The following is a 27,103-nucleotide window of genomic DNA, read 5'->3' as shown; positions in this document are numbered from 1 at the left end:
TCATGCTTTGCCCTAGGGAGAGCTTTAGTCAACGGATCTGCTACATTCGGATCAGTGTGTACTTTGCAAATCTTTACTTCTCCATCTTCGATGTACTCGCGAATCGAGTGGTAACGCAGCTTGATATGCTTCAGCCTCTTGTGTGACCTTGGTTCTTGTGCATTGGCGATGGCACCCATGTTGTCACAAGTATATGACTAGTGGGTCCAATGCACTAGGAACCACACCGAGCTTTACAATGAACCTCTTCATCCATACCGCTTCGATGAAGCCTCGAAGCCGCTATGTACTCCGATTCTGTTGAAGACTTCGCCACCGTGCACTGCTTCGAGCTTGCCCAGCTTACTGCAGCACCATTCAATATAAACACGTACCCAGACTGTGACTTAGAGTCATCAGGATCAGTGTTCCAACTTGCATCGGTGTATTTATTCTCGACAGCCTTTCGGCTATCAGGTAAGTCTACCAAAGTCCATACTTTGTTATCATACATGGATCCCATTTCGGATTTCATGGCTTCTTGCCATTTGTTGGAATCTGGGCTCATCATCGCTTCTTCATACGTCGCAGGGTCCTCATCATTGTTATCCACAATCATGACATTTAGACAAGGATCATACCAATCAGGAGTGGCATGTTCCCTTGTCGATCTGCGAGGTTCAGTAGTTTCCTCGTTCGAAGTTTCATGATCATTATCATTAGCTTCCTCCGTTGCCGGTGTAGGCGGTACAGGTACAACTTCCGGTACTGCGCTACTCTGATCAACGAGTATAGATTCATTAATCTCATCGAGTTCTACTTTTCTTCCAGTCACTTCTTTAGTGAGAAATTCTTTCTCAAGAAAGGTTCTGTTCTTAGCAACAAAGATTTTGCCTTCGGATCTGTGATAGAAAGTGTACCCTATAGTTTCCTTAGGGTATCCTATGAAGACGCATTTCTCCGCTTTGGGTTCTAGCTTGTCCGGTTGTAACTTTTTTACATAGGCTTCGCAACCCCAAACTTTAAGGAACGACAGATTAGGTTTCTTATTAAACCATAATTCATACGGTGTCGTTTCTACGGATTTTGATGGTGCTCTATTTAAAGTGAATGCGGCTATCTCTAATGCATAACTCCAAAATGATAACGGCAAATCAGTAAGAGACATCATAGAACGAACCATATCTAAGAGAGTTCGATTACGACGTTCGGACACACCGTTTCGTTGTGGTGTTCCCGGCGGTGTCAATTGTGAAAGTATTCCGCATTTCTTTAAATGCATGCCAAACTCATAACTCAGATATTCACCTCCGCGATCAGATCGTAGAAATTTAATCTTCTTGTTACGTTGATTTTCTACTTCACTTTGGAATTCCTTAAACTTCTCAAAAGTTCCGGATTTATGTTTCATGAAATAGATATACCCATATCTACTCAGATCATCTGTGAAGGTTAGAACATAACGATAACCACCGCGCGATGCTATACTCATTGGTCCGCACACATCGGTATGTATGATTTCCAATAAGTCAGTAGCTCGCTCCATCATACCGTAAAATGGAGTCTTAGTCATTTTTCCCATTAGACATGCTTCGCATCTATCAAGTGACTCAAAGTCAAGTGATTCAAGTAATCCATCAGTATGGAGTTTCTTCATGCGCTTCACTCCAATATGACCAAGACGACAATGCCACATATAAGTAGAATTATCATTCAATTTAATTCGCTTAGCATCAATGTTATGTATATGTGTATCACTACTATCGAGATCTAACAGAAATAAGCCATTCTTTTCAGGTGCTCGACCATAAAAGATATTATTCATAAAAATAGAACAACCATTATTCTCAGACTTGAATAAATAACCGTCTTGCATTAAACAAGATCCAGATATAATGTTCATGCTCAACGCGGGTACAAAATAACAATTATTTAGGCTTAAAACTAATCCCGAAGGTAGATGTAGAGGAAGTGTGCCGACAGCGATCACATCGACTTTGGATCCATTTCCAACGCGCATCGTCACTTCATCTTTCAGTAGTCTTCGTTTATTCTTTAGTTCCCGTTTCGAGTTACAAATATGAGCAACCGAACCAGTATCAAATACCCAGTGTACTAGAACGAGAACCGAGTGAGATAAACATCTATAACATGTATATCAGATATACCTTCTTTCTTCTTCTTGACAAGGCCGCTCTTCGGATCCGCCAAATACTTGGAGCAATTACGCTTCCAGTTGTCCCTTCTCCTTGCAGTAATAGCACTCAGCGATCAGTGCTTAGGGCCGTTCTTAGGTTTCATAGGAGGCGTGGCAGCTTTCTTGCCACCCTTCTTGAATTTTCCCTTAGATTTGCCCTGTTTCTTGAAACTGGTGGTCTTGTTGACCATCAACACTTGGTGCTCTTTCTTGATCTCAATCTCAGCAGCTTTTAGCATGCCAAAAAGTTCAGTAACTCCTTGTTCATGTTCTCGCATATTGTAGTTCATCACAAAGTTCTTGTAACTTGGTGGCAGTGATTGAAGGACACGATTAATCCCCGATCCGTTAGGAATCACTATTCCCAAGTCACCGAGTTTCTTCGCATGCCCGGTCATGGCGAGCATGTGCTCACTAATGGAGCTGCCTTCTTCCATCATACAACCGAAGAAATGTTTCGATGCTTCATAGCATTCCACGGCCGCATGAGTCTCAAAAATAGCTTTCAGCTCATTCATCAACTCATGAGGATCGTGGTGCTCAAAACGTTTTTGAAGATCGGATTCCGGATCGCACAGATGGCACACCGAACTTGAGAGTACCGAGTTTTCCGAGTCTCGTAAACAGCTTTTACTTCATCGGTTTCAGTTTCGCAGGAGGGTCACCTAGCGGTGCATCAAGCACATATTGCAGATTTCCGCCGCAGAGGAAGATCCTCACATGACGGAACCAGTCGGTGAAGTTGCTACCGTTGCTCTTAAGCTTTTCTTTCTCTAGGAACTCGGTTAAAATTGATTGGGGACGCCATCTCTACAACATATATTTGCAATAGTTTAGACTAAGTTTATGACAAATTGAGTTCAAATTTTAATTCAACATAATTAAAAATCTAGGTGAACTCCCACTCAAAACAATATCCCTCGCATTGTCTTAGTGATCACACGAACCAAATCCACTACACCATAGTCCGATCATCACGAGACAAGGTGTAATTTTAATGGCGAACACTCAAAGTGTTCATCATATCAATCATATGATTCATGCTCTACCTTTCGGTATCACGTGTTCCGAGACCATGTCTGTACATGCTAGGCTCGTCAAGGCCACCTTAGTATCCGCATGTGCAAATCGGCTTGCACCCGTTGTATGCACTTGTTGATTCTATCACACCCGATCATCACGAGATGCTTCGAAACGACAAGTCTTGGCAACGGTGCTACTAAGGATGAACACTTTATTATCTTGAGATTTTAGTGAGGGATCATCTTATAATGCTACCGTCGCGATCTAAGCAAAATAAGATGCATAAAAGGATTAACATCACATGCAGCTCATATGTGATATGATATGGCCCTTTTGTCTTTGCGCCTTTGATCTTCATCTCCAAAGCACGGACATGATCTCCATCATCTTCGGGCATGATCTCCATCATCGTCGGCGAAACACCAAGGTCAATGGCGCCGTCTTCATGATTGTCCTCCATGTAGCAACTATTACAACTACTTTGAAATACTACTCAACATGAAATTTAAAGACAACCATAAGGCTCCCGCCGGTTGCCACAATACAATAATGATCATCTCATACATATTCATCATCACATTATGGCCATATCACATCACCAAACCCTGCAAAAACAAGTTAGACGCTCTCTAATTTGGTTTGCATATTTTACGTGGTTTAGGGTTTTCGATATAGATCTAATCTACCTACGAACATGAACCACAACGTTGATACTAATGTTGTCAATAGAAGAGTAAATTGAATCTTTACTATAGTAGGAGAGACAGACACCCGCAAAGCCTCTTATGCAATACAAGTTGCATGTCGAACGAGGAACAAGTCTCATGAACGCGGTCATGTAAAGTTAGTCCGAGCCGCTTCATCCCACTATGCCATAAAGATGCAAAGTACTCAACTAAAGATAACAAGAGCATCAACGCCCACAAACCATTGTGTTCTACTCGTGCAACCATCTATGCATAGACACGGCTCGATACCACCGTAGGATAACGTAGCATAGAAAACAAAAATTTTCCTACCGCGAACACGCAATCCAAGCCAAGATGCAATCTAGAAGACGGTAGCAACGAGGGGGTATCGAGTCTCACCCTTGAAGAGATTCCAAAGCCTACAAGATGAGGCTCTTGTTGTTGTGGTAGACGTTCACTTGCCGCTTGCAAAAGTGCGTAGAAGATCTTGATCACGATCGGTTCCGGCGCCACGAACGGGCAGCACCTCCGTACTCGGTCACACGTTCGGTTGTTGATGAAGACGACGTCCACCTCCCGTTCCAGCGGGCAGCGGAAGTAGTAGCTCCTCTTGAATCCGACAGCACGACGGCGTGGTGTCGTTGGCGGTGGAGAACTCCGGCGGAGCTTCGCTAAAGCACGCGGGAGCTATGGAGGAGAGGGGCGGCTAGGGTTTGGGAGGGGTGGCCGGCCACTCAAGGGGGGCGGCCAGGTTGTGGTCTTGGGGTGGCCGGCCCCTCCCTTGGCCCCTCATTATATAGGTGGATCCCCAAGAGTTGGTCTCCAAGTCTTCGAATAAGATCCGAACCAAAACCTACCAAAAAGAGGGGAAACCTAGCCAAGCTAGGACTCCCACCAAAGGTGGGAGTTCCACCTCCCATATGGGGGTGGCCGGCCCCCTAAGGGGAGTCCACTTGGGACTCCTCCCCCACTAGGGTTGGCCGGCCATGGAGGTGGAGTCCCATGTGGACTCCACCTTCCTTGGTGGTTTCTTCCGGACTTTTCTAGAACCTTCTAGAACCTTCCATAGAACCTTCCGCGACATTTTAATTCACATAAAATGACATCCTATATATGAATCTTATTCTCCGGACCATTCCGGAACTCCTCGTGATGTCCGGATCTCATCCGGGACTTCGAACAAATATTCGAACTCCATTCCATATTCAAATACTACCATTTCAACATCCAACTTTAAGTGTGTCACCCTACGGTTCGTGAACTATGCGGACATGGTTGAGTACTCACTCCGTCCAATAACCAATAGCGGGATCTGGAGATCCATAATGGCTCCCACATATTCAACGATGACTTTAGTGATCGAATGAACCATTCACATACAATACCAATTCCCTTTGTCTCGCGATATTTTACTTGTCCGAGGTTTGATCTTCTGTATCACTCTATACCTTGTTCAACCTCGTCTCCTGACAAGTACTCTTTACTCGTACCGTGGTATGTGGTCTCTTATGAACTTATTCATATGCTTGCAAGACATTAGACGACATTCCACCGAGAGGGCCCAGAGTATATCTATCCGTCATCGGGATGGACAAATCCCACTGTTGATCCATATGCCTCAACTCATACTTCCCGGATACTTAATCCCACCTTTATAACCACCCATTTACGCAGTGGCGTTTCGTGTAATCAAAGTACCTTTCCGGTATAAGTGATTTACATGATCTCATGGTCATAAGGACTAGGTAACTATGTATCGAAAGCTTATAGCAAATAACTTAATGACGAGATCTTATGCTACGCTTAATATGGGTGTATCCATTACATCATTCATACAATGATATAACCTTGTTATTAATAACATCCAATGTTCATGATTATGAAACTAATCATCCATTAATCAACAAGCTAGTTAAGAGGCATACTAGGGACTCTTTGTTGTTTACATATCACACATGTATCAATGTTTCGGTTAATACAATTATAGCATGGTATATAAACATTTATCATAAACATAAGATATATAATAACCACTTTTATTATTGCCTCTTGGGCATATCTCCAACAGAAGGAATATACTCAAGTTATAAACTTGTTTAATACTTGGTTCAATACAAATCTCCGTCTTAATATGATTGTAAGGATCTTTCATGTATATTATAAACTTTGATGATAAAAGCATTGATATATACAAAGATCATGTAGAATTCAATTAGGGATTTTGGTTATGACTACATATAAGCAATCATCATTGTACGAGTAATCCTTTATAAGAAGGAGCTCTTATAGTCAATTGTACCACACAATTTGTGTTTGACTATTTTAAGTCATAGAGTGACTTTTGTATTATTACACATATGTTGCGATTTAATTTTGGATTTGGATTTATAAGCCTTAAGGACTTTAATATAGATATCCAAATTGAGTGACCCATATGATTATGTAATCACTACATCCATCAGCTACATGGATAATTTATTTATAATTGCCAATAATATTAGTATCGAAACATAATTCCACTTATACCAATAGGGTATGTTACATCATATATAATTGATATCGGGTCTCTGCGTGAACCCTTGAGCTACAAGCCTCACTTTATCACCACCTCATTGTTTTTTTTGTTGTTAACAAAAATTCATTTGTCTTCCAGAGGGAAGGTGCTTATGAGGAATAGGTATTACGATGGTAAATACCTCCCTTGTTGGGTGAGTGCTATTCTTATTCAATTTCATCCTTCTAGTTGAACCAATATATGAGTGCATTAGGCACTCTGCCATGGACTTTGGTTCAGGGCCCTAAAGGTTTTAGCAATTTTAAGAATAAATATATTTGTCGACAAAATGTAGTCTTTGTTGTATGATTCTGTTGAATCAATAATATTTGTGGAAATATGGTTAAATATTTGAACTCCTCATGATTTCCCATAACAATGGAGTCAACGTGTTTCGATGTCCCAACACTTAAAATTATGTGCACATTTGTGCTGGGTTTGGATGATGAGCATCCACTATGTGTTATTCAACTTGAGGTTGAACTACATTTACTTGTTGAGGATATAATTTCCTCTGTTCCGCGGAAGCATGTGAGAATTTATATCTCATGTGGCCAATTTTCTCCCTCTTTTGCTCTCATTTTGGAGGAAAGTGGTTACATTAGGTACCTTCACTCTTTTGGCACATTGGTTGCATGCATAATATGATTCTGTGACATTTTTGTCACGAGTAAATGTATGTGGCAGATTTGCAATGTGTTGCAAATTTATGACTGAACTTATCGTTCAGATTTTTCAAGTACGTGAATATAAGTACTGAAAGTCTATGACATTTATTATTTATTTATCGGCATTTTTGTGGTACTAATCTCCCCCTAATGCCGAAAAATATTTTTATTGCAAATGCAATCAGCGTACGGGCTATCAATAACTCCCTTGTTAGGGTTTAAGGTATTTGATGGATATTGGAAAATTATACCTTAGTTATTTATCACATAGATCCCAAATTGATGTGAGGGCCCATGATGTACGTTGGGGTGGTGATATCGGTATATAACCGAATTATCGCAGATGGGAAATACTTTTTTTTCACGTACTTACTGCAAGGGGAAGCAGTATGATAAGCAACTGTTGTGATCTGGAGTGATCTACGGTCTGTAAGACCGCATGTGTCCAACAATATGTTGGTGTATCAAATTTTGTTGGAGTGGTCATTTAATTAGTTTAATTCTTTTGACAAAGAATTTAGTTACACTATTCTGGGTATGTACACTTAGGTACTTAGTAAAATCATAAATGCTCATGAAGATCATAATTAAATTGGTCAAACCAATATACATTATGATAATTTCTCTTAATTTGAGAAATTAATTTAGTAATATCATGGGTTTGTGGAGATTAGAGACCCACATAAGACCATCAACTAGATGTTTCTATGAATACCATGAAATACTTATATCACCCAGATAGTTATTGAATAGTCCACAAGTATTGTCTTGAATAAGTTCAAGAAATTTGAGTGGAGTGTGAGAGACATAGAAAAAAATTCTCATGGCACATTAGGTGCTCATAAAATCTCATGATTTGAGAATTTCGCAACTTGTAAATTGTGACCAACAAAATTTCACTAAGTTTTCGCATTATGCCTATCATGGGTAACCAAGGCCATTATGACAAATCTTAAATTCATCAAGATCCGAAAAATTAGTTTGTACGCAACAAAGTTTAGTGTGAATTGAGTTCATACATTGAAATTTCATGTATGAGAAACATGATATTAATGGAAAACATACCATATTTAGTAGTATGATTATTGGCTAAATGACATATTGGAATAGTTATGAGACTAAACGAGGTTTTCCAAAATGTCATGGGAATTTCATTCCGCAATAAAACTATTATTGCAAAGGAGTGTAGCTCCAACCGGAGTAGACTTATGTTTTCTAATGATGAAGATTATAAGTACAATCCTTAACCAGATTATCTTGAAGTGAGCTTCAAAATTATCTCGTTTAACTCGTAGATGATCAACTTATGGAATAACCCAACCAAAAGTCTTGGGAATTGGGATTTCATATGTATAATGGTTCATACAATAACATCTTTGATAAACTTGAGAGTTATGTTATCCCCTTTTAACAGGTTCATTATGTTTCTGCTTGTCATTTTACCTCCACTTTACATTGATTCTCGTGGTTCTTTTTGTGACCATTGAGATTCTTAGTATTTTGAGTACTAATATGAATTTCAGGTATTGGTATATCACCCGTAGGGTGTATCACATGAGTCTTCATATGAAGATATGATATATTATTATCCTGAAATAAATATGATAATTTATTGTATTATCATAAAAAATGTAAAATGATTTTGAGGTTTTGAACTATATCTTCATATCAACTATGTGATCAACAAATATCAACTTGGAGTTGATTTTGTAGACACGAGAAAGAAAGAAAAAAACTACAATGTACTAGAAGTACTCAAAAGTGTTTGAGAAACTATTAACATTGCGTTTATACATCATACATCTCCTTGATGGAGATTTACGGGGAAATCAATATTTACTCAATTTCTCTCATATGATGTGAGTTTAATGAATTCCATTGATGGATATTCTAGACATGTCATGCATGATATTATCATGCAACATAATGATAGTAAATTAAAATTGATGACAATGCATTTCGTAATGACCATAGGGTAGACATTCAACGTTGAGACATTAAATGATACTTATGTCATTGCTTTGGACTTCATCCCCAAAGTGATGGGGGATGTTACATTCACCGCCAAAACATAGATGTCTATTTTGACATTGCTTATTCATGGTGAATATGATTATCACCATATGATGTTGAACCTATAGTAGTTTTGTGAGAAACTCAATCAATATTATGTATGCTGGACTTTGTCTTGATAGACATATCACACAACAATGTTATTCCATCATGCAGGCTCCATAGTTTTATCTAATACCAAAGTGAAAGAAGCAAGAACTAATCATGCATGAATTTTTTTTTTACTATGATAGCGAAATATATTTGGTAAACAAAAAAAATTGCTCTAGAGGAACAATTCGAATATTAAGCTGATGCTTTTCTGCCATATGCGTGTGTGATCTTAAATATATTGTAAGTTAACACATTGTAGCTACTTTCCATATTTATGGAGTACATTTCTTACTAGTAGGAAAAGTAGTGTGACATATGTCAATGGATGTCTTATTTTAATACTTTGTATTATACTTTGACATTATATATTTGAAAAAAAAAACACTCCAGAGATACTTTTCTTGTCAAAAAGACAAATAAGTACATCTCTTGGTAATGGATAATCTGCAGTTTATGTAAAATGGTGCAGAATTTATGTTTTTTTTAATGCAATTCAGGAAAGACCTTATGATCTTGCTTGTATTTTTAAAGCCAAGGGCTTAAAATACAAATTATAATAACCATGAGGGTGTCATTTTAAATTATATATGAGGAATATTAATCTGCATAACTACAACATGCCGGAGGGCATAAATGAATGTCTAGAGTGTTGTTACGTGAATTATGAATGTGCTGTCAGTATTGGAAAATAAGCCTCAGGGGTTAACAGTGAAAGCACATGATATTCACGTAATTATAACACCACAATGGGATTAAATAAGAAAAATCCATGAAGGGATAAGAGATGCCTTCTCTCCCGTGCGGTACGGATCGACTTATCCCAAATCACACCGCCGTTTGGGAGAGCAAGGTTGTGCTAATGCGCTGGCCGTCGGCCGTTGTCCTCCACCATTATAGTTGGCTTGGAGGGTGTTGCGCCGTTAGGAGCCGCATGCTTGGGTGCCGGCGTGCCTCGGTAGCCGCGCTCGGAGGAGCGCTGCCGCACGTTGGCAGAGAGCGTCGCCGTGCCGCAGCACCATGAAGGACGCTGTCTACGGCGCGGGCTGGTGCGCTCGAGGGTGCCGCCGCATCGGCCGTGGGCCGCTGTCCCTCTGAGTGTCTTAGGCGGCCGCGCTTCCGGGAACAGGAAAGGTCGCAGCAGCGGGCGCCGCCAGCCGTCGTCTCCTTCGCTGCGCCTAGGCGGCCACGCTGCCAGGAGTCGCTGCCGGAAGAAGCAGTGCCAGGGACGGTGGCCGTCTCCGCCACGGATACTTGCCCGGAGGAGCAGCGCCAGGTGTGTAGCCTCGTTCCGTTGTTGGGGCTGGGGGCGCCGCCGCGCCGTCCGTTTCCGACTGAGGTGGCAGTTCGTTGCCGCGGACGAACGACGGGTCGCGCTCCCCTTACCGTGCAGGTGTGTTGATTCCACCCCGCGAAGAGCTCGAAGCAATGCAAAGGCGAGGGCAAGTTCAGCTATTGCCTATTTCTTCTGTTCTTCTTGTCGCTGTGCTTCTTCTCTTCTGAAGGCCAGATGCTCCCGGTAGAGTCGAGTGCGTGATAACGTGTTTAAGAATGAAATGATTGAGAGAATCAAGTGATCTTTCATTGATGATTGTTGGGGTATATATAACCACCGAACAGATCTCAATAAGGCGGTTACAAAGGCACCTCTTCGGTATTACAGCGTTTGGACAAAACTAACTAACTACTTAGCTTAGGACCTAAGCTAATCTTAATCTATACCTAATAATAAAGGAAGTGGCGGCTTTCGCAAAAAGTTTCGTCAACGCTTTTTTGAGCGCTGATTTCCCTCCCACCAATGCACATAATACGATGACATGACATCGTACCGCTTCGGTCGCAAATAAACCCGGTACCCTCCGTGTGACCCTCGCTCACCTTCGCGCCGCCACGGCCTGCATGCGATGTCCACCCCACGCCGGCCGAGCGCACCCCCCGTGATGGCTGCTCCGCTGCCTCCATCGTTTACGTGGATTTCTGTTCCGTTCCACACATGAAGCCCCTCCAGGACTGCACCTGGAAAGCAATACGCTATATCGACCTTCCCCGGCCCTTCTCCGGCAGCAGCGACAACACGAGCCTGCGCTTGAGGCGAAGCCGGCGGCGAGCAGCGGCCAAGACGAAGACCCAACACCGTGTGCCTCTCTCCGGAATTCTCCACCACGCCCACTCCACAACGCCCTACCGATCTCAGGCGCGGGATGGCATCTAGGTGCATCCGCTACAAATTGAGGTGCTCCTCCATCGCGTCCAACTCCAGCAGGTTGTGCCACGCCCTGCTATGTCAAACCGACTCTCCTACACTCTGCTGTGGTGCGCTCTGTTCCTGGAGTTGTTCGGCGCTCCACCGCATACAACCTGCTCGGCAGAATGTCCGCACATGGGCCATGTGATGCTTACTTCTTAATTGCCCTCTGAACCGATACTCTCTATACTGCTTATAGCACTGATCGCTTTTATTGTTGCTATCCAATGCATATTGTTGTGATTGTATGAGAGATTAATACCATTTTCCTGTGTGCTAGCTAGAAACTAATAGATGATACTTGGTGCTTGTGTATGACCATCAGAACATACATGGAGCTATGGAGGTAGGCTGAGGTTTTCAGTTCACTGTGACCACATTAACCAAGTTCGAACAATCACAAAAAGGCAATGCTCTGTCTGGTAAGTTTTTTAAAATGTTTGTGCGTGTTTTTCCTGATGTGGTTGCACTAGAGGTGTCTTCTTGCCCATTTAGTTTTTTTTCCTACCTATTGACAAATTATGCTGCTTGTTCTTTTGAAGAGGCTAATTTTTTCCCCTTAGATAATTATGTGAATTCCAATGAGTATCTTAGGAAAATTCAAAAGGCTTTAGTGAGTTGATTGTGCCTGCGAGAGGTTTTCTTGATGTCCCGTGGCCAAGCTCATCACCTTGAAAACGTCCACATTCAGGCGCGTTGTCATCATGTCACCATGGCCACTGCCAGCGATGGCACGGAGGATAATCGATTGGCTAAAGACTAAAGTATTGAAATACAGGATACAAAACTAGGTGGGGAGAGGGTGACTTGAGCCATGCTTATTAGGGTTATATAAATTTATCCCAGTGCAACGCACGGGTATGTTTCCTAGAGTTGTCTCGTAAAAGAAGTATTTCCAGTAGTAAAATTCTTCAAGGTTTGATTGGATCCACTATGGGAAAAATTTAGGTCGTCGTATATTCGTCATCAATAGGAGAAAACATGAGCAACTTCCTTCATGGTGGCACAGACGGACGAGAAGTGTTTGTTTCATTGACACGATTGAGTTTTAGCTTATCCCAGTGCAACGCACGGGCACTTTTGCTATAACTGCCTAATTAGCTTAGTACCAAATCTATCCTACTTCTAACACTTGGCACTGATGATCCGTGCCGCGGAGCATCTCTCTTTTAGTAACCCAAAACCACTTCCATCTACTCCGTACGTGCTCTCTACAGCTAGTATACTTCCGTTCCTTCCCATTTCTGACGTTGTGGTGATAAAACCGTGCCTTGAAGACTTGAACACAAGAACAAAAAGTAGACAGAAAGCTGGGAACTGAGGTGTCAATGCAAACTCTAACACGCCCAAGAAGTTACTCCACATCAATGCAAACTAACATTCCGCCACGTAGTGAAGTGCATATTGTAGCATACAGCTCTTTGGTGACATCTAATTGCAGACAGTTGGATGAATGAAGAAGCCTTTTTATGTATTTCCTTTGTCTCATTCGGGAGAACCTACACATACATCCAAGCACGCTACTGCACTCAAACTATAACTCAATAAAAAAAAATACAACCTTCAAAAAAATCAAAATTTCACGGCACAATAACTTGTGACCGATCATATCTGAAGGTACACTACCTGAAAACTGGTAATTTTACTATTTTACAACCCATATCCCCTTTCGGTTTTCAAATACATCAGCACCTTCCAGGGGAGAACTGTCTCAAGATGCTACAAACCATTTTCTAGACTATGGGCTTTCAAATGCCCACCTGGTGCTTGGGATAAATACATCAGGTTATCATCATCCAGCAATAAGATGGTTGATGCTGCAACTCGCAAGGTGAAAGAAAATGAGTTGCCCTTATTTGTAATGTAGCTGTATCTCTGTTGCGATCTTTAAGTCCATCGCATTTGCTGTAAAGAAGAGCCACTAGATCGTAGTGGCAGGTGTACAACAGCCAGAAGGGCCGGAAACGTGTTCTAGTGGCAGTCAGATGTTTGTTAAGATTTTATCTTTCGACATACCATCAGCAACAAGAGCTCTAGTAATATCCTGCACATATGAATTAACATAGACAAAGATCAGGCTGTGAGTATTGAAACAAGCAACCAAGTTCAGAAGTAGGAAAATGGAGAGTACTACTCTTGAATGACAGCAATCCATCATATATTGAAAGAACTTGTCTTTCATTATTTTCTCCAAATGTAGAACAAATTGCTTGGTCTGGATAACAAATTTGTACTAGTACTCTGCTAGGCTAGTGATATGGCCTCAAATATAGAGTATCGACTACCAATCCAGAGCAAGAACAGTATGTCCCACAAAAGACAATGGCACACTTGTGTCTACATTAGATAAGTAGTTTCATTTGAACTGACAATGTGTTATTGATGTAAGCATGTCTAGAGTAACAGGATAAGTGCAGCCATCTTATGTAGAAAAAGCATTGGGAGACATGAAGAAGATCAGATGGCAACTTGTATCAACAGCTATAAATTCAGAAATGAGAACATAAGAAAGCTAGGCATACCTCAGTCATCTGTTTATGTCCACACAAAATCGCTCCCATCGAGGATGGATTTACAACCTTCTTCGTCCTTGAAAAAGCATTCTGAAAAACACAAAGTACATAAGAACACAAGGGAACAAGTGAGCTAAGAAAAACCCAAATGCCAAAAATGATTACAGTACCTGAACATAGCCTCTCTGACCAGTCCACTGATCGTCTGGTCTAGAGAGAACAGGTATAATTTTTATTCCTCTGGCCTCCCAGTCACTGAACCTCTCCTGCCAGAGCACACAGTCACAATCCATTTTATACACTGGTTAATACTTACAAAATATGTAGACCAAAGGCTGACACCTACTTGATATGCCATCCTCTGAAGGTTTCTAGCCCCATAAAAGAGGCTTACATCAACCTTCTCATTTTCACCAAAACCTGACTCAATGAGTGACCGGATTGGACTGCAACACACAAATGTAAAAAGGAAAGAAAGATGAATGATCAGAATTTACATTGCAATGAAAGATATATTTTCCAAATGTAATTTGCACATCAGTGGCATAATGGACAGAGCAATAAGGTTTGCTTAAAGTAAGTGTGAATTGGTGAGTTGACATAGATGCAGCATATGGAGAAAGCAGAATTCTAGATGCAACAAGGTTCCAGCTCAACAAATTAGATAGGACTACACACGGATGCTCATCCGATAAACGTGGCAGAACAGTTAAATCATGGAGAGATCATCACCCATCTACTGCATGGTATGTGGCAGATTAATACAGATTCTGCAGTTACCAACCAACACAGCACAATCGACTGTCTGATGACGCAAATATGGAAATAGCTGACGAAACATTGTACAATTGCCTATGCAGATCATTTACTCAGCCCTAAGATTTGGACAATTGTGCATCTCGTACTAGGCGCACAGTGTAACTGATGCGGGTTTGACAAGTTTACTTGATGAGTAAATAAACAAAGTGAACGACAACACAGAAGCAGAGGGCGAAATTAGGCACCTGATCCCGGATCCGGTGGCGAATACAAGCACCTCGCGGGCATCGCCGACCCTCGCGACCTCGAACCCGCGGCCGACGACGGTGCCGCCGACGCGGACGCGGTCGCCGGGGCGGAGGTCGCAGAGGCTCGCGGAGGGGGTGCCGGGGAGGCGCTTGACGAGGAATTCGAACGACCCTCGCGCCGAGGAGGAGGCCGGGGGAGGGGAGGAGATGGCGAGGAAGATGGGGTAGGGCGCGGAGGGGAGCCGGAAGGGGAGGAACTGGCCGGCGGCGACGTGGGAGGCGAGGAGGGGCCCGTGGGAGGAGAGGTCGAGCGAGACGTGGAAGAGGGACGCGTCGGAGGTGGCGGCGCGGACCGCGGAGACGGGCGCCTCCGTCCACTCGGCCGGCAAGGGGGGTGCCGGGGGCGGGGTCGGGGACGCGAGCGCCGCCGCGGCGGAGGCGTTGGAGAGGGCGCGAAGGAGGTGCGGGCGGAGGAGGTGGGGGAGGCTGCGCGGCGGCGATCGGAGGAGCATCGGGAAAGCTTCCGACGAGATGTGGGAGGCTGCCGGATCTCAAGGTCACGGTGGCCGCCCGCGAAGCAGCCAAGTTTTGTACAGGACGTGTACATGTTTGATTTCTCCTCAAGTCAAACAAGAAAACTCTGCCCCAACCAGAATCCCCAAAATAGAAGTGGTCTCTTTTGAGGGTGACTTTGCCACATGAGCATTAGTGCTCTCGGTTTTTAAAAAAACATATTTTTAAAATTTTAAAAAAATTAAGATTAAATATGCACATACATAGAAATCTTCTCAATGTAACAAATCTTCGTCCATAAGGCTGTCTCCAATGGCACGACGCAAATCAGACGCCAAAACGGACGCGAATAGTCCGTTTGTGTCGAGGCGAATGGTTAAAATCGACCGTTTGCATCCAGGGGTTTCCCCAATGGCCCGAAGCATTATTTTTTATTGAAAACCCATAATTTACATAATTGTAAAAATACATCAAAAGGCTTAGAAAATAAGAAGGGACAACAAGGCCTGCTAAAACCTAGCTACTCGTCGTTGTTGTCGAGGTCGATGAACTCCGACATCCTCATAGGAGCTGGTACACCGGCGGTGGAGGAAGAAGGGCAGCCTGCGGTGACAGCTGCCAGACCGTCGGCGGAGCAGAAGGTCGTGGTGAAGGTGGCCACGGATCCCAGGCCCTCGAAGGAGCAGCAGACGGCCTCCACTGCGCCAGCAACGACTCACGAAGCTAGATTGGTGAGGCTGTCCGATAATGCGAGCTGGTCGAGCTCGCTATTGGGCATTGCGATGACAATGGCCTCCTCGCCAATGTTCGGCGGCTGGGTCTCCGGCTCCCACGCCGAGCCGCCGCCGTCGTGGCCGTTGTCTCCGCCTTGGATATGGCCGTCCGACGAGGCCTCGTACTCGGCCTCGGCGGTGTCGTCGTCCTCAGCGTCCTCGCTCATGCCGCCGTCGTTTTACTCATGTAAGGGTATATTGCCCCTATGTGTGGTTTTGGTAATTAATGACAACCCCTATGGACTAATGTTTTCATTGAGTTTATATGAAGGAATATTCCATATGTACTACTTGTAGTCGATGTGTTGGATTCAAGTATGGATGCCATGAAGATAAATATATACCTTGAGTATTGGCATCAAGATCATCGATTTGAAGACATATATATGATATGATCAAAAAGAAGAAATGAAGATGGAGTTCCTATGTGGAACTCAATATTAGCCATGCTCTAGCTTATGTGTTAAGCAATGAACGATCAATATCTTGAATGTTTGATTCCAAGTGAAGAATTCAAGATATAGCTCTAAGTCGGTGTCATGATAGTCTCATGAGTTGAGCTATGGTTGACTAAGATTTAGAGCATGCAACCTAATGAAGAGTTCTTTATACACCTTAAGATAATATGATAAAGCATGAGAAGATACAAGGTTGACCAATACAAAGAGTGAAGAATAAGATTCAAGTTTGGTCAACACATGAAGCATGATGAATGTGCCACATGAAGTCATGTGGTATGGTAAGCCTTGTCAATTATGCTTTATGAACTAACCCAACATATATATACCATTATGTTGTCTATGTGGGTTAGGTATCTTTCCATGGGCATGCATCCAAAGTGAGATTTAATATAGCCCATCAAAGGATGACATCAAGTGGTGATCGTCATCAAGGTTGAGTTGGGCAAGTTCAAGTTGAGCATCTCAAGAGGATCATATACTTGAAGTTTGCCGTCCATTTGGTGATAATGGACATGTGAAGATGTGCATCAATGGAGATTTCCCATCATGATGTATGGGGGAGCATTTGTGAGTCTTCACGAAGTAACGATGATCAAGTGAGGCATTCCGGCTTGAGTGGAGCTTGAAGAGTTATCATCAAGATCAAGTGGGATGCGCAAGGCAAAGGTATGCCCTTGCTAGGTTTTTCTTTTACCGGTCTCAAGGTGGTTGTTGGGATACCGGGTTATAGGATACATAGCCGCACTATCAAGAGGGGCTTTCGGTTAGGTAACTTGATCACATTGTCTTAGGGAGCTCAACCCTTTGCATACTTTGCATATCCCTATTATTTCTTGGTGTTTCTCTGTGTGAGGTTCTTGAGCTTGTTGCTAGATTTACAACAAGCCCAAGTTCATCGAAAACGGAATCCGCATGCATCTTCTATTGCTTTTTCAAGTTTGGACGATTTCACCGTTTCTTAACGGTGGGAGACTCCCTCTCTAGAATCATCTAAAATATTCTGTGAGGAGTCTCCATATTTTTTGGGGTTTTATTTTTCGTTATCTTTCCAACAAAATTGGTTTCATGTCAATCGGAGTTCGGGAGCATTTTCTATTTTAAAGAAAAAGAAAAGGTTTTTGTGGGGTCCCGAAAACCGGTCTCTGGCCCAGCCTGCCGAGTGCTACTGTCGGCCAGTACGACACATAGCCTGGCATGCCGAGTGCTGCTACCGGGTGGGCCGGCATCTGGCTCGGCCCACCGGGTATGGTATCGACCATCCCAGCCTCCTGGTCAGCCCGGCCTGTGGCCAGGCCTACCGGGTGCTGCTGTCGGGTAGCCCGGCCGAAATTCCCGGCACCTGGTCCGGCCCTGCCGAGCTATTTGCTGGGTTGCTCGACTTTTCCTCAAACGACTAGTTTTCTCAGCCCGACCCAACGGTTATTTTTTCTTTTACACTATAAATAGGCCTTCTTCCACCTTCGGTTGGGCAAATTCTTTCACTCTCTCTCTCCTCTATTGTTGTCTTTGAAGAACTTGCTCTATCTCTTGATTCCCACCATGACTCTTGCTCATTCTTGAGGGATCTAAGAGAGGAGATCTAGATCTACAACTCCGCCAATCCATTCCTCCTCTTTGTGAGGGGAACTCTTGGGATCTAGATCTTGGAGTCATTTGTTGATTTTCTCTTTGTTCTTCCTCTCTAATCTCATGCTAGCATTTGTTGCTTTGGTGAGATTTGAGTGTGAAGGATTTGAACACCTCTAGTGTTCTTGTTTTGCATCATTGCATAGTGTTGAGCTCTCCACCACGATTAGTTCGAGTGAGAGACCGTGAGCTTGTTACTCTTGGAAGGAGACCTCCTAGTTGGCTTGGCGGTTGGTGCTCCGGTGATCTCTTCAAGGAAAATTGTGAAGAGGCTCGGGCTTCTCCTTCGTGGAGCTTGTGAAGTGTTTTTTGGAGCTTGCCATCTCCGGAGTGGAGGAAAAGCTAACCATAAGGAAAGGGCCATTATCCTTCGTGGTTTGGCTTGGAGAATAGGGTGAGCCTTCGTGGCGTTGGGGAATCCTTTGTGGGACCTCCACCCCTCCAAATGTGACGTACCTTCTTGCAAAGGAAGGGAACACGGGAATACATCCTCGTCTCCGCATGCCTCAGTTATTTCTACACCCAATCTTACTTTTCTTGTGATAGCCATCGTGCTTTAAGTACATATATCTTGCGATCACTTGTGCTACATATATCTTGTGTCTATTTTGCTTAGCTCTAGTTGTTGTTGTTGCACTTATGTGATCCTAGCATATTTAGGATTTGTGCTTGTAAAATAAACGTTAGTTTAATTTCGCATTCTTACAAGCCAAATCCGTAAGAGTTTTTAAACGCATATTCACCCCCCTCTAGGCGACATCTCGTCCTTTCAACTCGCCATCATCATCGTCGTCCACGGCGATCTTGCGATCGAAGTAGTCGACGTCCCCGAGGTATCCCGCTCGGGGCGCACATCGAAGTTCCGCGTCCCGAACGAGATCCAGATGTAGGAGTTGAGCGCGTACGTCGGACCTTCTCGAAGGTCGGCCGACAAGATGGCTCGGTGGCGGCACATCTCGTCACGACGCTCCCGGCCCTCGCGTGGCACGGGAGGGACCCCAACACGCCTAGAGTTGAGGTACCAGCCTCCTCCAGGCAGGCTCGCATCCGGCCATGGCACCGGCCGGTTCTCCTCCGAGAGGCGGCGCTCGAATTCGATGCGAATGTACCGCCCTACCCATGGCTTCTTATCGGACTGCGAGCTAGTCGCCTCGTGGCCATTATTCGTCTTTCGGCACGGCCAACCCTTCCACATGGCCTCGGTCTGGTGGATACGGCGGGCTCTGGCAATGGCATGGTCAAGAAATTGGGCGCCGCCAGCAGACCTTAAAAAGGCTCGGACGCCACCTAGACTTCAATGCCCATGCCATAAGCTATTGCAACGCCGCCCACTAGCACACGCGCGCGGAAGGCGAGGTGTGCCATTAACGCAGCGCAGAAAAACTGCAATGCGCCGCCCGTAAGTTATGCCGCGCTGAAGACGGAGCATCCATGTCGCTGCCAGGCGGGTTCGGGCGAGAAACGTGCGGACGACCGCGCTGTCGGCCGCATATTTGGGTCGTGTTTGCGTCTGAAAATAAAAGTTACTCCATATATGTCACAAAAATATGTACTTCATCCGTCCATAGGATGTGGGTAAATAATTGTTGATATAGAAGTGACACAATAAATACCCATCATGGAAAAATGATAAGATCGACTCGGTGAAGAGTCAGCTACATTATCGCCCTTCTTTATATCTCTTCTAAACATTTATCCTACATTTCAAATTTAAGACCTAAGGATTGTAGACATTTAAAGAAAATCTCTAACAGATGATGTATGATAGGGTATACAAAACATGTGATGCATATATTATGTGTGATCATGTGATGAACCAAAGGATCTCTTGATTCAAAAACCTAGTCGGTCCTTACACAACAGCAAATTATGGTTGTAAAATCGCAAATGCTCGCTCCACGTCTTTCTTAAATGCCACTTGAGCATTATATAATTGGAATTATTTCTTAACATAGAGGGCTTGAAGTGCTTCACAAATGCTACTCATTAGATAGATGCCATACGCACGGTAATAGTCCACGTGTAGGTGTGTCCGTTTGCTTGAAACTCCACCGATGTCTGATGGTGACTCATCATTGGCTAGCTTGACAAAAATAGGCGATCATAGGAGAATATTAGTGTTATTGCAAGAATCGGACATCCAAAAAAAAGCATGCCATATACATGGCTCATGACTGTCCACGTCCTCAAGAAATATGGCTTAATCCATTTTGTTCTCTCTGAAGTATCCATGCCACGTTGCGGGACTGCTTGCTACATTGTTCTCTAATATTCAATCCATGCCTTGAGCATTCGGCGTCTCAAGAACTAAGGCCCGAACACCTCAATGATCACCACTGCAAAAGTGCTTCATGCACTTGATGATTTAGCTCTCACTCATTGCCAAGAGATTATCGACAATATCTGCCGAAATACTATATGTCACCATGCGCAATGCAACAGTTACCTTTTTGTATATTCTATTCCCAAACTCTCTTGCATAAGTCTTCCTGAAGAACCAATCATGCAGCTTGACACACATTTCAATATGCATGAACAAATCGAGAGATATTCGTAACCGGCTACGAAAATATCTCTCGGGATACACCGGAAGCTCAATGAAGTAGTTGAACATAAGACTTTTATCCGCGTCAATTTATTTAACGGATTTGCTAATTCTTATGATTATACACGGAGATTTGTGTGAACCTTTTTTCTTTATGTTTTTTTTGCAAGAGCTTCATAGAGACGATTGACCGACCGATTATAGATGGCAAATAAAGTCAGATCGATCGACCGATCGATCATGCGTTCGTACCTGCATGGGGCTCCACCCATGTGTTATGGCAGGCATATATGGAAGAATTAATTTTCCTTCTTGCGATTGATATTGGTATAAAGGTACCTACAATTTAGGTCTCAGGCTACTACCATCAGGATAAAGATGTTACTCCCTCCGATTCATATTATTTAACGATAATATAAATATATCTAGATATATTTTAATTGTAGATACATCCATTTTACCATCAAGTATGGATCGAAGGGAGTATTTAATTTGTTAGGTAGTTGATCAAGGTTCCTTAAATATATTAAGTGTCGCGCTTTTTTTTGTTTTTGTTTTTCATTTTGTGCATAACTAACTACTCCACTTAAGTTTGTTGTGACATACAATAATAAAAAAAATTGCAATCGCAACTGAGATTTTATCTAGCTGCAGGGTCGTTGCAAGTAAGTATTTTTCAGTTACAAGTATGATTGCAATCAAGACTTTCTCGATTTGCAAGTGGTGGTTGCAGCTGAGATTTTTCAAGTTGCAAGCGTGATTGCATCCGAGATTTTTTCTTCACTTGCAACCAATTGCAACTGAGAATTTCTAGTTGCAACCGTGGTTACAACTAAGACTTTCTCCAGTTGCAAATATGGTTGCAATTGAGAATTTCAGTTGCAACTGCGGTTGCAACAGAGATTTTTTTTTTTAGTTTACAAACGGGATTGCAAGTGCGAATTTTTTAAAAAAATTTAAATTATAAAATGCTAAAGAATTTTTTTGTCCCGGGATTTTATTTTATCGAATATGAGAGAAAGAAAATTTAACTTATATGTTTTTGAAAAAATAGAATATAAAAATGGAAAATAAATAAAAAAAACCATTATAAAAGACCCTAATGTAATTCTAGTGACTAGTGAGCACTAAGCTAGTTCTTTTTTTTAGGAGTACTAAGAGCAAGTATAATAAGGTTCAGTTAGCTGGCTATAAGAGATAAAATATTATATGTTTACTTAGTTAGAGGAGAGAGATTAGGAGAGAGAAGGGAAGTGGGCTCTTATGTAATAGCCAGCTTTAGCACGTTCTTGAAGGCACTATGCGAGACTATGTGACAAACTGTTATAGCCGGCTACCGGTTACACTATTATTCGCTCGCTAATTCTTAGTAGATTAAACCCATATCATTTAATTAATTCTCATTAATGCATGTCTGACATGTGTTCTCTGGAGGAATGTGGCCAAGTGGCCGAAGTTGCAGTGGTGGCTTTCTCCACGTGTGCGCCCACAAATGTCCACTCGTCGTCCACACGGTCACACCCGTCGTCCCTTCACAGCCACAGACCATTAACTTGAGACTCCCTCGTTACCATCTCATCGCAGAACCACCGTGAAGCTGGAGCAAGAACAGGATGGCCTCGTCGACCTGCTTGCTCCACTCTTCCACCCTCGCTCCAGCCTTCTCGCCTCCTGAACTCCGACGCAGACTTCCCCCGACGCAGCTCGACCTCCGCAGCATCCACCGTCGCGCTCCCGGGGTTTCACTCGCAGCCTCATCCTCCGCCGCGTCGCCGGAGGTCGAGAAGCAGCCCTCGCCGTCCCCTTCGCCGCCCAATGAATCCGCCCTATCGGTGAGCGCTGCGCACTGCCATATCTTAAGTTGTATCTGAGTCACTGCGAGAAACTGCCCCCAATTTGGCTGGTAAGAATAAAACTGTTTTCTTGGTTGATTTGGGCTTTCTAGCGTAGGCTGTGGCGGAGAGCGTGAAGGTGCTCAAGGCGGCGGCCAAGACGAGGAAGGTTCCCTCCGACGACGTGCTGGCGGCGCTGGCCACCATCAAGAAGGCCAAGCTCGACACCTCCGCCTTCTTCGAGACGCTCGGCGGGACGGAGTCCCCCGGCAGGACGTGGATGCTCATCTTCACTGCTAAAGGCAAGCTGGAGAAAGGGAGCTACTTCCCGGTGACCGCCGTCCAGCGATTCGACGCCGCGGTGAGCTTCTCGTGCTCGTTCCACTGACTGGTTGCCATGGACTGAAAATGCTGCAAGAAATGCTTGATGCATCTTCAGTGATGGCTGCTGAGCGCATCCTCGTACTTAGTTTCAGAGATTTGACAAAACTTAGTTTGTATGTACAAATGAACGGTTAAATTCATCTGTTGCTGCGAATTTTGGGTGACCAGGGCCAGAGGATCGAGAACGGGGTGTACCTGGGCCCTGTGGGCAGCCTGACGTTCGAGGGGAGGCTGTCGTGGAAGAAGAAGATGCTGGCCTTCGTCTTCGAGCGCCTCCGCGTGAAGGTCGGGCCGCTTGGTCCCCTCGAGATCGGGCTCGGCGGCGATGCGAGCAGGGAGCCGAGCACCAAGGACCCGTTCTTCCTGTGGTTCTACGTGGACGAGGAGATCGCCGTGGCGCAGGGCAAGGGCGGGGGCACCGCATTCTGGTGCAGGTGCAAGCGTGTCCCTGCATGATGAAAACTTCAGTTCGGTTCAGTTCAGCGTTTGTACGATCAGGATAGCTAATGTTTGTTCTTCGCCTTAGTACTGTACACGATTATTATGTGCACGGCTGATGATGGATGAAACAGATGATGGTACTACCTGTGTTGCGTGTAGCTTTTCTGGTGGATGATCTCTGTATGTAAATACCTGTCAAGGATCGAGCAGCTGCTCAATTTCAGATGCAGGAATGAATGGTAGGAAATATTTAGTGCGTCAAACACATGTTCAGAGGTGACACGCTGTGCATCGAACATTTGACAGAAGCGGGAATGACCGACCCAACAAGATGAACAGTTTCCTTTCTAGCACACGTGTAAATACCTGTCAAGAATCAAGCAGCTGCTCGAACTCAGATGCAGAAATGAATTGTGATATCAACCACCTGTCAGGGGTGACAGGCTGCTTCCTGGTGGAATGTTTTTATTTCTTTTGCGACTTAAAGAGAATGTGATTACAATCACTACCAACAAGTAATTATCAATGAAATCTGGGTTATAATTTATCCACAAGCACATTTTTCTATCAGACCTAGACCTAGAATGCTTAGCACAAAGATGAAAAAAAAAAAAGATGAGCGGCTTGAATTGCCTTAATCTTCCCTAGCGAGTGCTTGATCTTCTTATGAAGCCCTCTGGTTTTGTGCCCTCGTCATCAACGCTTTGCATGAAGTCGTCGATGTAGTCCTCCATGGCATAGGACAGCTCGCGCACCTCGTTCATCCAAACTTTATCATGCACATCGGGATCCTCCTCCTCCGACATCTTAATCAGAAAGGCATCCATTGCAGCGAGTTCATGAGTGAGTGACTTGATATCCTTGCGCAACTCCTTGAAACGCTGGTACCTGTCGCCGAGCAGAGCGTCCAGCTTGGGCCCCCGTCGCCACACTAACCAGCACTGCCTCCATCGCCCGCCATGCTAGCTCAGCGCTGTCTTTGCACAAACAACAAGAAGTTGATTACACCATATATCTGACTAAACCTTGGTTAAATATGAACAAGGACACTAGCTAGCTACCACAACAAAAGTGGGTGTCATCCTAACACCGCAAGTTCACCATCACATGAGGGTTAGTATATACCACCTCATCATACTTACAAAAGAGGGTCATCAAATGTTTTTCATCCTAGCTACTGCCAGAATTTACATCATCATCATCATCATCATCATCATCACAATGCGAGGAAGAGCGCGTACACTGACCATAGGAAATTTTAATTCCCAATCAGGATCCATCAGTACGCGATCAAGTTTCTCATATGTAGGCTCGGGAAGATTATTCGCCCAAGTGAACTATCGACCAACCATCCCTACCTCTCTCAAATCCAGACTGTCAATAACAGCATTGAATAAGAAAGGCCAATGGCTATCGAACCGACCCCTGCTCTTCTCGTGAGAAAACCTTAGCAACTTAAAATCCCCCTATGATTATAGGATACGGATTATCTTTCGCTAGGTTAACCAATTCACGTAGAAAGGCAGCCTTGAACTCATCTTGGGCGGCACCATACACCGCGACTAGACTCCATATGAAGTTGTCGGCCTTGTTGCGGATATGGGTTTTATATGAAAATCTCCTTCTGAACAAGCCAACACTTCCATAGTAGAAGTCCTGACGCCCAGTAAAATGCCACCCGAGCGACCACGAGGAGGACGAGAGAACCATGAAAAAAGTCAACCTCACCAGAGATGCGGTTTAAAAGACTCCCAGAGAGATCTCGTTTCCCGGTCTCGGAAATACCCAGAAAATCTAAACAATGATCCGTTATACAATCCGCGATATGTAAATGTTTAGCCAAGTCTTTAAGACCTCTGCTATTCGAGAACATACCATTCATTGCACAACCATTGTAAATTTTGGGGATTTAACCTTAGAAGAAAATTTAGATTTCTTAGAAGCAGATTTAGCTTTGGATTTCCGACTAGATGCTTTAAGATCATAAACATAACATAGCATCATCTCATCCAAATCTACCCCCGCTACCTCTCCGACTAGATGAGCAAGAAGCTGACCATCTAATGTGGCACTCAGCTCTTCCTCATCCCGTGTAGAGAATTCCGACTTAGCTGAAACTTTGGAGTTGATCTTTAATCTGTCAAATTCCATATGTCTCAAAGCTGTAGCTGAAATGGATATATCATTTTTATTAGACCCTAAACTGACCTCTACACTAGCAAGTTTAGACGATATCACATTATCCGAAAACGGTAAAAAAGATTTAGAACTTGATTTCATACCACATGGGTCGAGATTTATCGCCGCCTTGCGACGCATAGCCTTCGTCGTGGTATCTTCATCCGTCGCCTTCGCCCTATCAGCTTCCATAGCATGGCGTGAGCTACGCCTATGGATGGCCGGTGGCCCCCGACACCTCCTTCACCTTGTGAACCCTCCTCAGGTGAACCGTGGCAGCATGAGTCGTCACCGCCGCCGGCATCACCGTGGAAGAAGAAGATGCAGCTGCGCCGGCAAACACTATTATCTGCAGCGTGTTATTGTTGACAAACACGTCGGGTCTCATTTAATGATGGTGACAGTACTCAACTTCTACTTGGAAACAATTAACTCGATCAACTAAACCACAACGAAGAAATATACATTTGGACTATTTTACCTAGCGGCTCAATCGGTTTTACAGGTGAAATTGACGCAGTAAAACACCTGTCAATATATACATGAAAAATTCGGAGTTCAGTTCGGCTCAGTTTAGCTTTTTGAAGATCAGCATATCCAATGTGTGTTATTCACCGTATTGTAGTACACGGACGATGATGCTACTTTACTTTTTTGTTTTTTTAGATGCTACTTTACAGTGGATGATTTCTGTGTGTATATATAACTGTTGAAAAGAATCAAATTAAGATGATGCAACACAATCAGCATGATAGTATTGAAAAACACATGTTCAAAGGTGAGGCCTGGAGTCTGGAGGCTGTTGCTTCCTGGAAATTTCTTACTCCAACCTTGAAAGGGCGTCTCCAACGGGCCGACACATTTCAGCGTCCGAAAATGTCCGCGCTCATCCATTTGTGTCATCTTAAATGGTCGAAATTGACCGTGCGTCCGTTTGCGTCCGGGGTGACTCCAGCGGCACGACGCATTTTTCTCTCGAATTTCCATTTTTTATAACATGAAAACATAATTTAAATAGTAAAAGAAAGAGAAAAAAACCCTAAGAACGCCTGCACCTACTGGTTCTCCTCGTCGCTGTCGATCACGATGACCTCCGGTATCACCCACGGCCAGTTGGGAACCGGCAGAACATACGCCTAACGCGCTGACGGTGCTGGAGGCGGAGGAGCCCAGGCCTATGGCGGAGGTGGCCCAAGATAACAGAAAAATCGAGCCCAATTCGTGAAGTTAAGCTACCCACAAAAAACTGGCCGATCGGTTATGTCTAGCTATGGTATTTTTACTAAGAAGTTCCACCTCGCTCTGTTACATT

At 43.8% G+C, this 27,103-nt stretch overlaps 2 protein-coding genes across 2 annotated transcripts; one reads left to right on the top strand and one right to left on the bottom strand.

Moving 5' to 3' along the window:
* Positions 1 to 13,462: 13,462 nt before the first annotated feature.
* On the bottom strand, positions 13,463 to 15,550 carry LOC124666912 (fruit protein pKIWI502-like). Its single transcript, XM_047204243.1, has 5 exons — positions 15,036 to 15,550; positions 14,378 to 14,477; positions 14,202 to 14,297; positions 14,041 to 14,121; positions 13,463 to 13,562 (listed from the first exon to the last, which is right to left on the bottom strand). Exons 1-5 carry the CDS (start codon positions 15,548 to 15,550, stop codon positions 13,500 to 13,502), a joined length of 855 nt encoding a protein of 284 aa, XP_047060199.1. The 3' UTR covers positions 13,463 to 13,499.
* Positions 15,551 to 22,569: 7,019 nt separating this feature from the next.
* LOC124664203 lies at positions 22,570 to 23,692 on the top strand. Its single transcript, XM_047201780.1, has 3 exons — positions 22,570 to 22,788; positions 22,907 to 23,149; positions 23,341 to 23,692. The coding sequence occupies exons 1-3, from the start codon at positions 22,570 to 22,572 to the stop codon at positions 23,626 to 23,628; spliced, it is 750 nt and encodes a 249-aa protein (XP_047057736.1). The 3' UTR covers positions 23,629 to 23,692.
* The last annotated feature ends 3,411 nt before the right edge of the window (positions 23,693 to 27,103 follow it).

The sequence above is a fragment of the Lolium rigidum genome, chromosome 6, assembly GCF_022539505.1.
Source record: "Lolium rigidum isolate FL_2022 chromosome 6, APGP_CSIRO_Lrig_0.1, whole genome shotgun sequence".
Lineage (NCBI taxonomy): Eukaryota > Viridiplantae > Streptophyta > Magnoliopsida > Poales > Poaceae > Lolium > Lolium rigidum.
The sequence above is the reverse complement of the archived record's forward strand: the minus strand, read 5'-3'. Positions and strand labels throughout refer to the sequence as shown.

Excerpts from the sequence above, each read along its gene's own strand:
- LOC124666912 (XM_047204243.1), bottom strand. The coding sequence starts at position 15,550 with ATGCTCCTCCGATCGCCGCCGCGCAGCCTCCCCCACCTCCTCCGCCCG. Across the intron at positions 14,298-14,377 it reads TTCAGAGGATGGCATATCAA|GAGAGGTTCAGTGACTGGGA; the intron begins GTAGGTGTCAGC and ends GTGCTCTGGCAG. Across the intron at positions 14,122-14,201 it reads GTCAGAGAGGCTATGTTCAG|AATGCTTTTTCAAGGACGAA; the intron begins GTACTGTAATCA and ends TGTGTTTTTCAG.
- LOC124664203 (XM_047201780.1), top strand. The coding sequence starts at position 22,570 with ATGGCCTCGTCGACCTGCTTGCTCCACTCTTCCACCCTCGCTCCAGCC. Across the intron at positions 22,789-22,906 it reads CCAATGAATCCGCCCTATCG|GCTGTGGCGGAGAGCGTGAA; the intron begins GTGAGCGCTGCG and ends TTTCTAGCGTAG. Across the intron at positions 23,150-23,340 it reads TCCAGCGATTCGACGCCGCG|GGCCAGAGGATCGAGAACGG; the intron begins GTGAGCTTCTCG and ends TTGGGTGACCAG.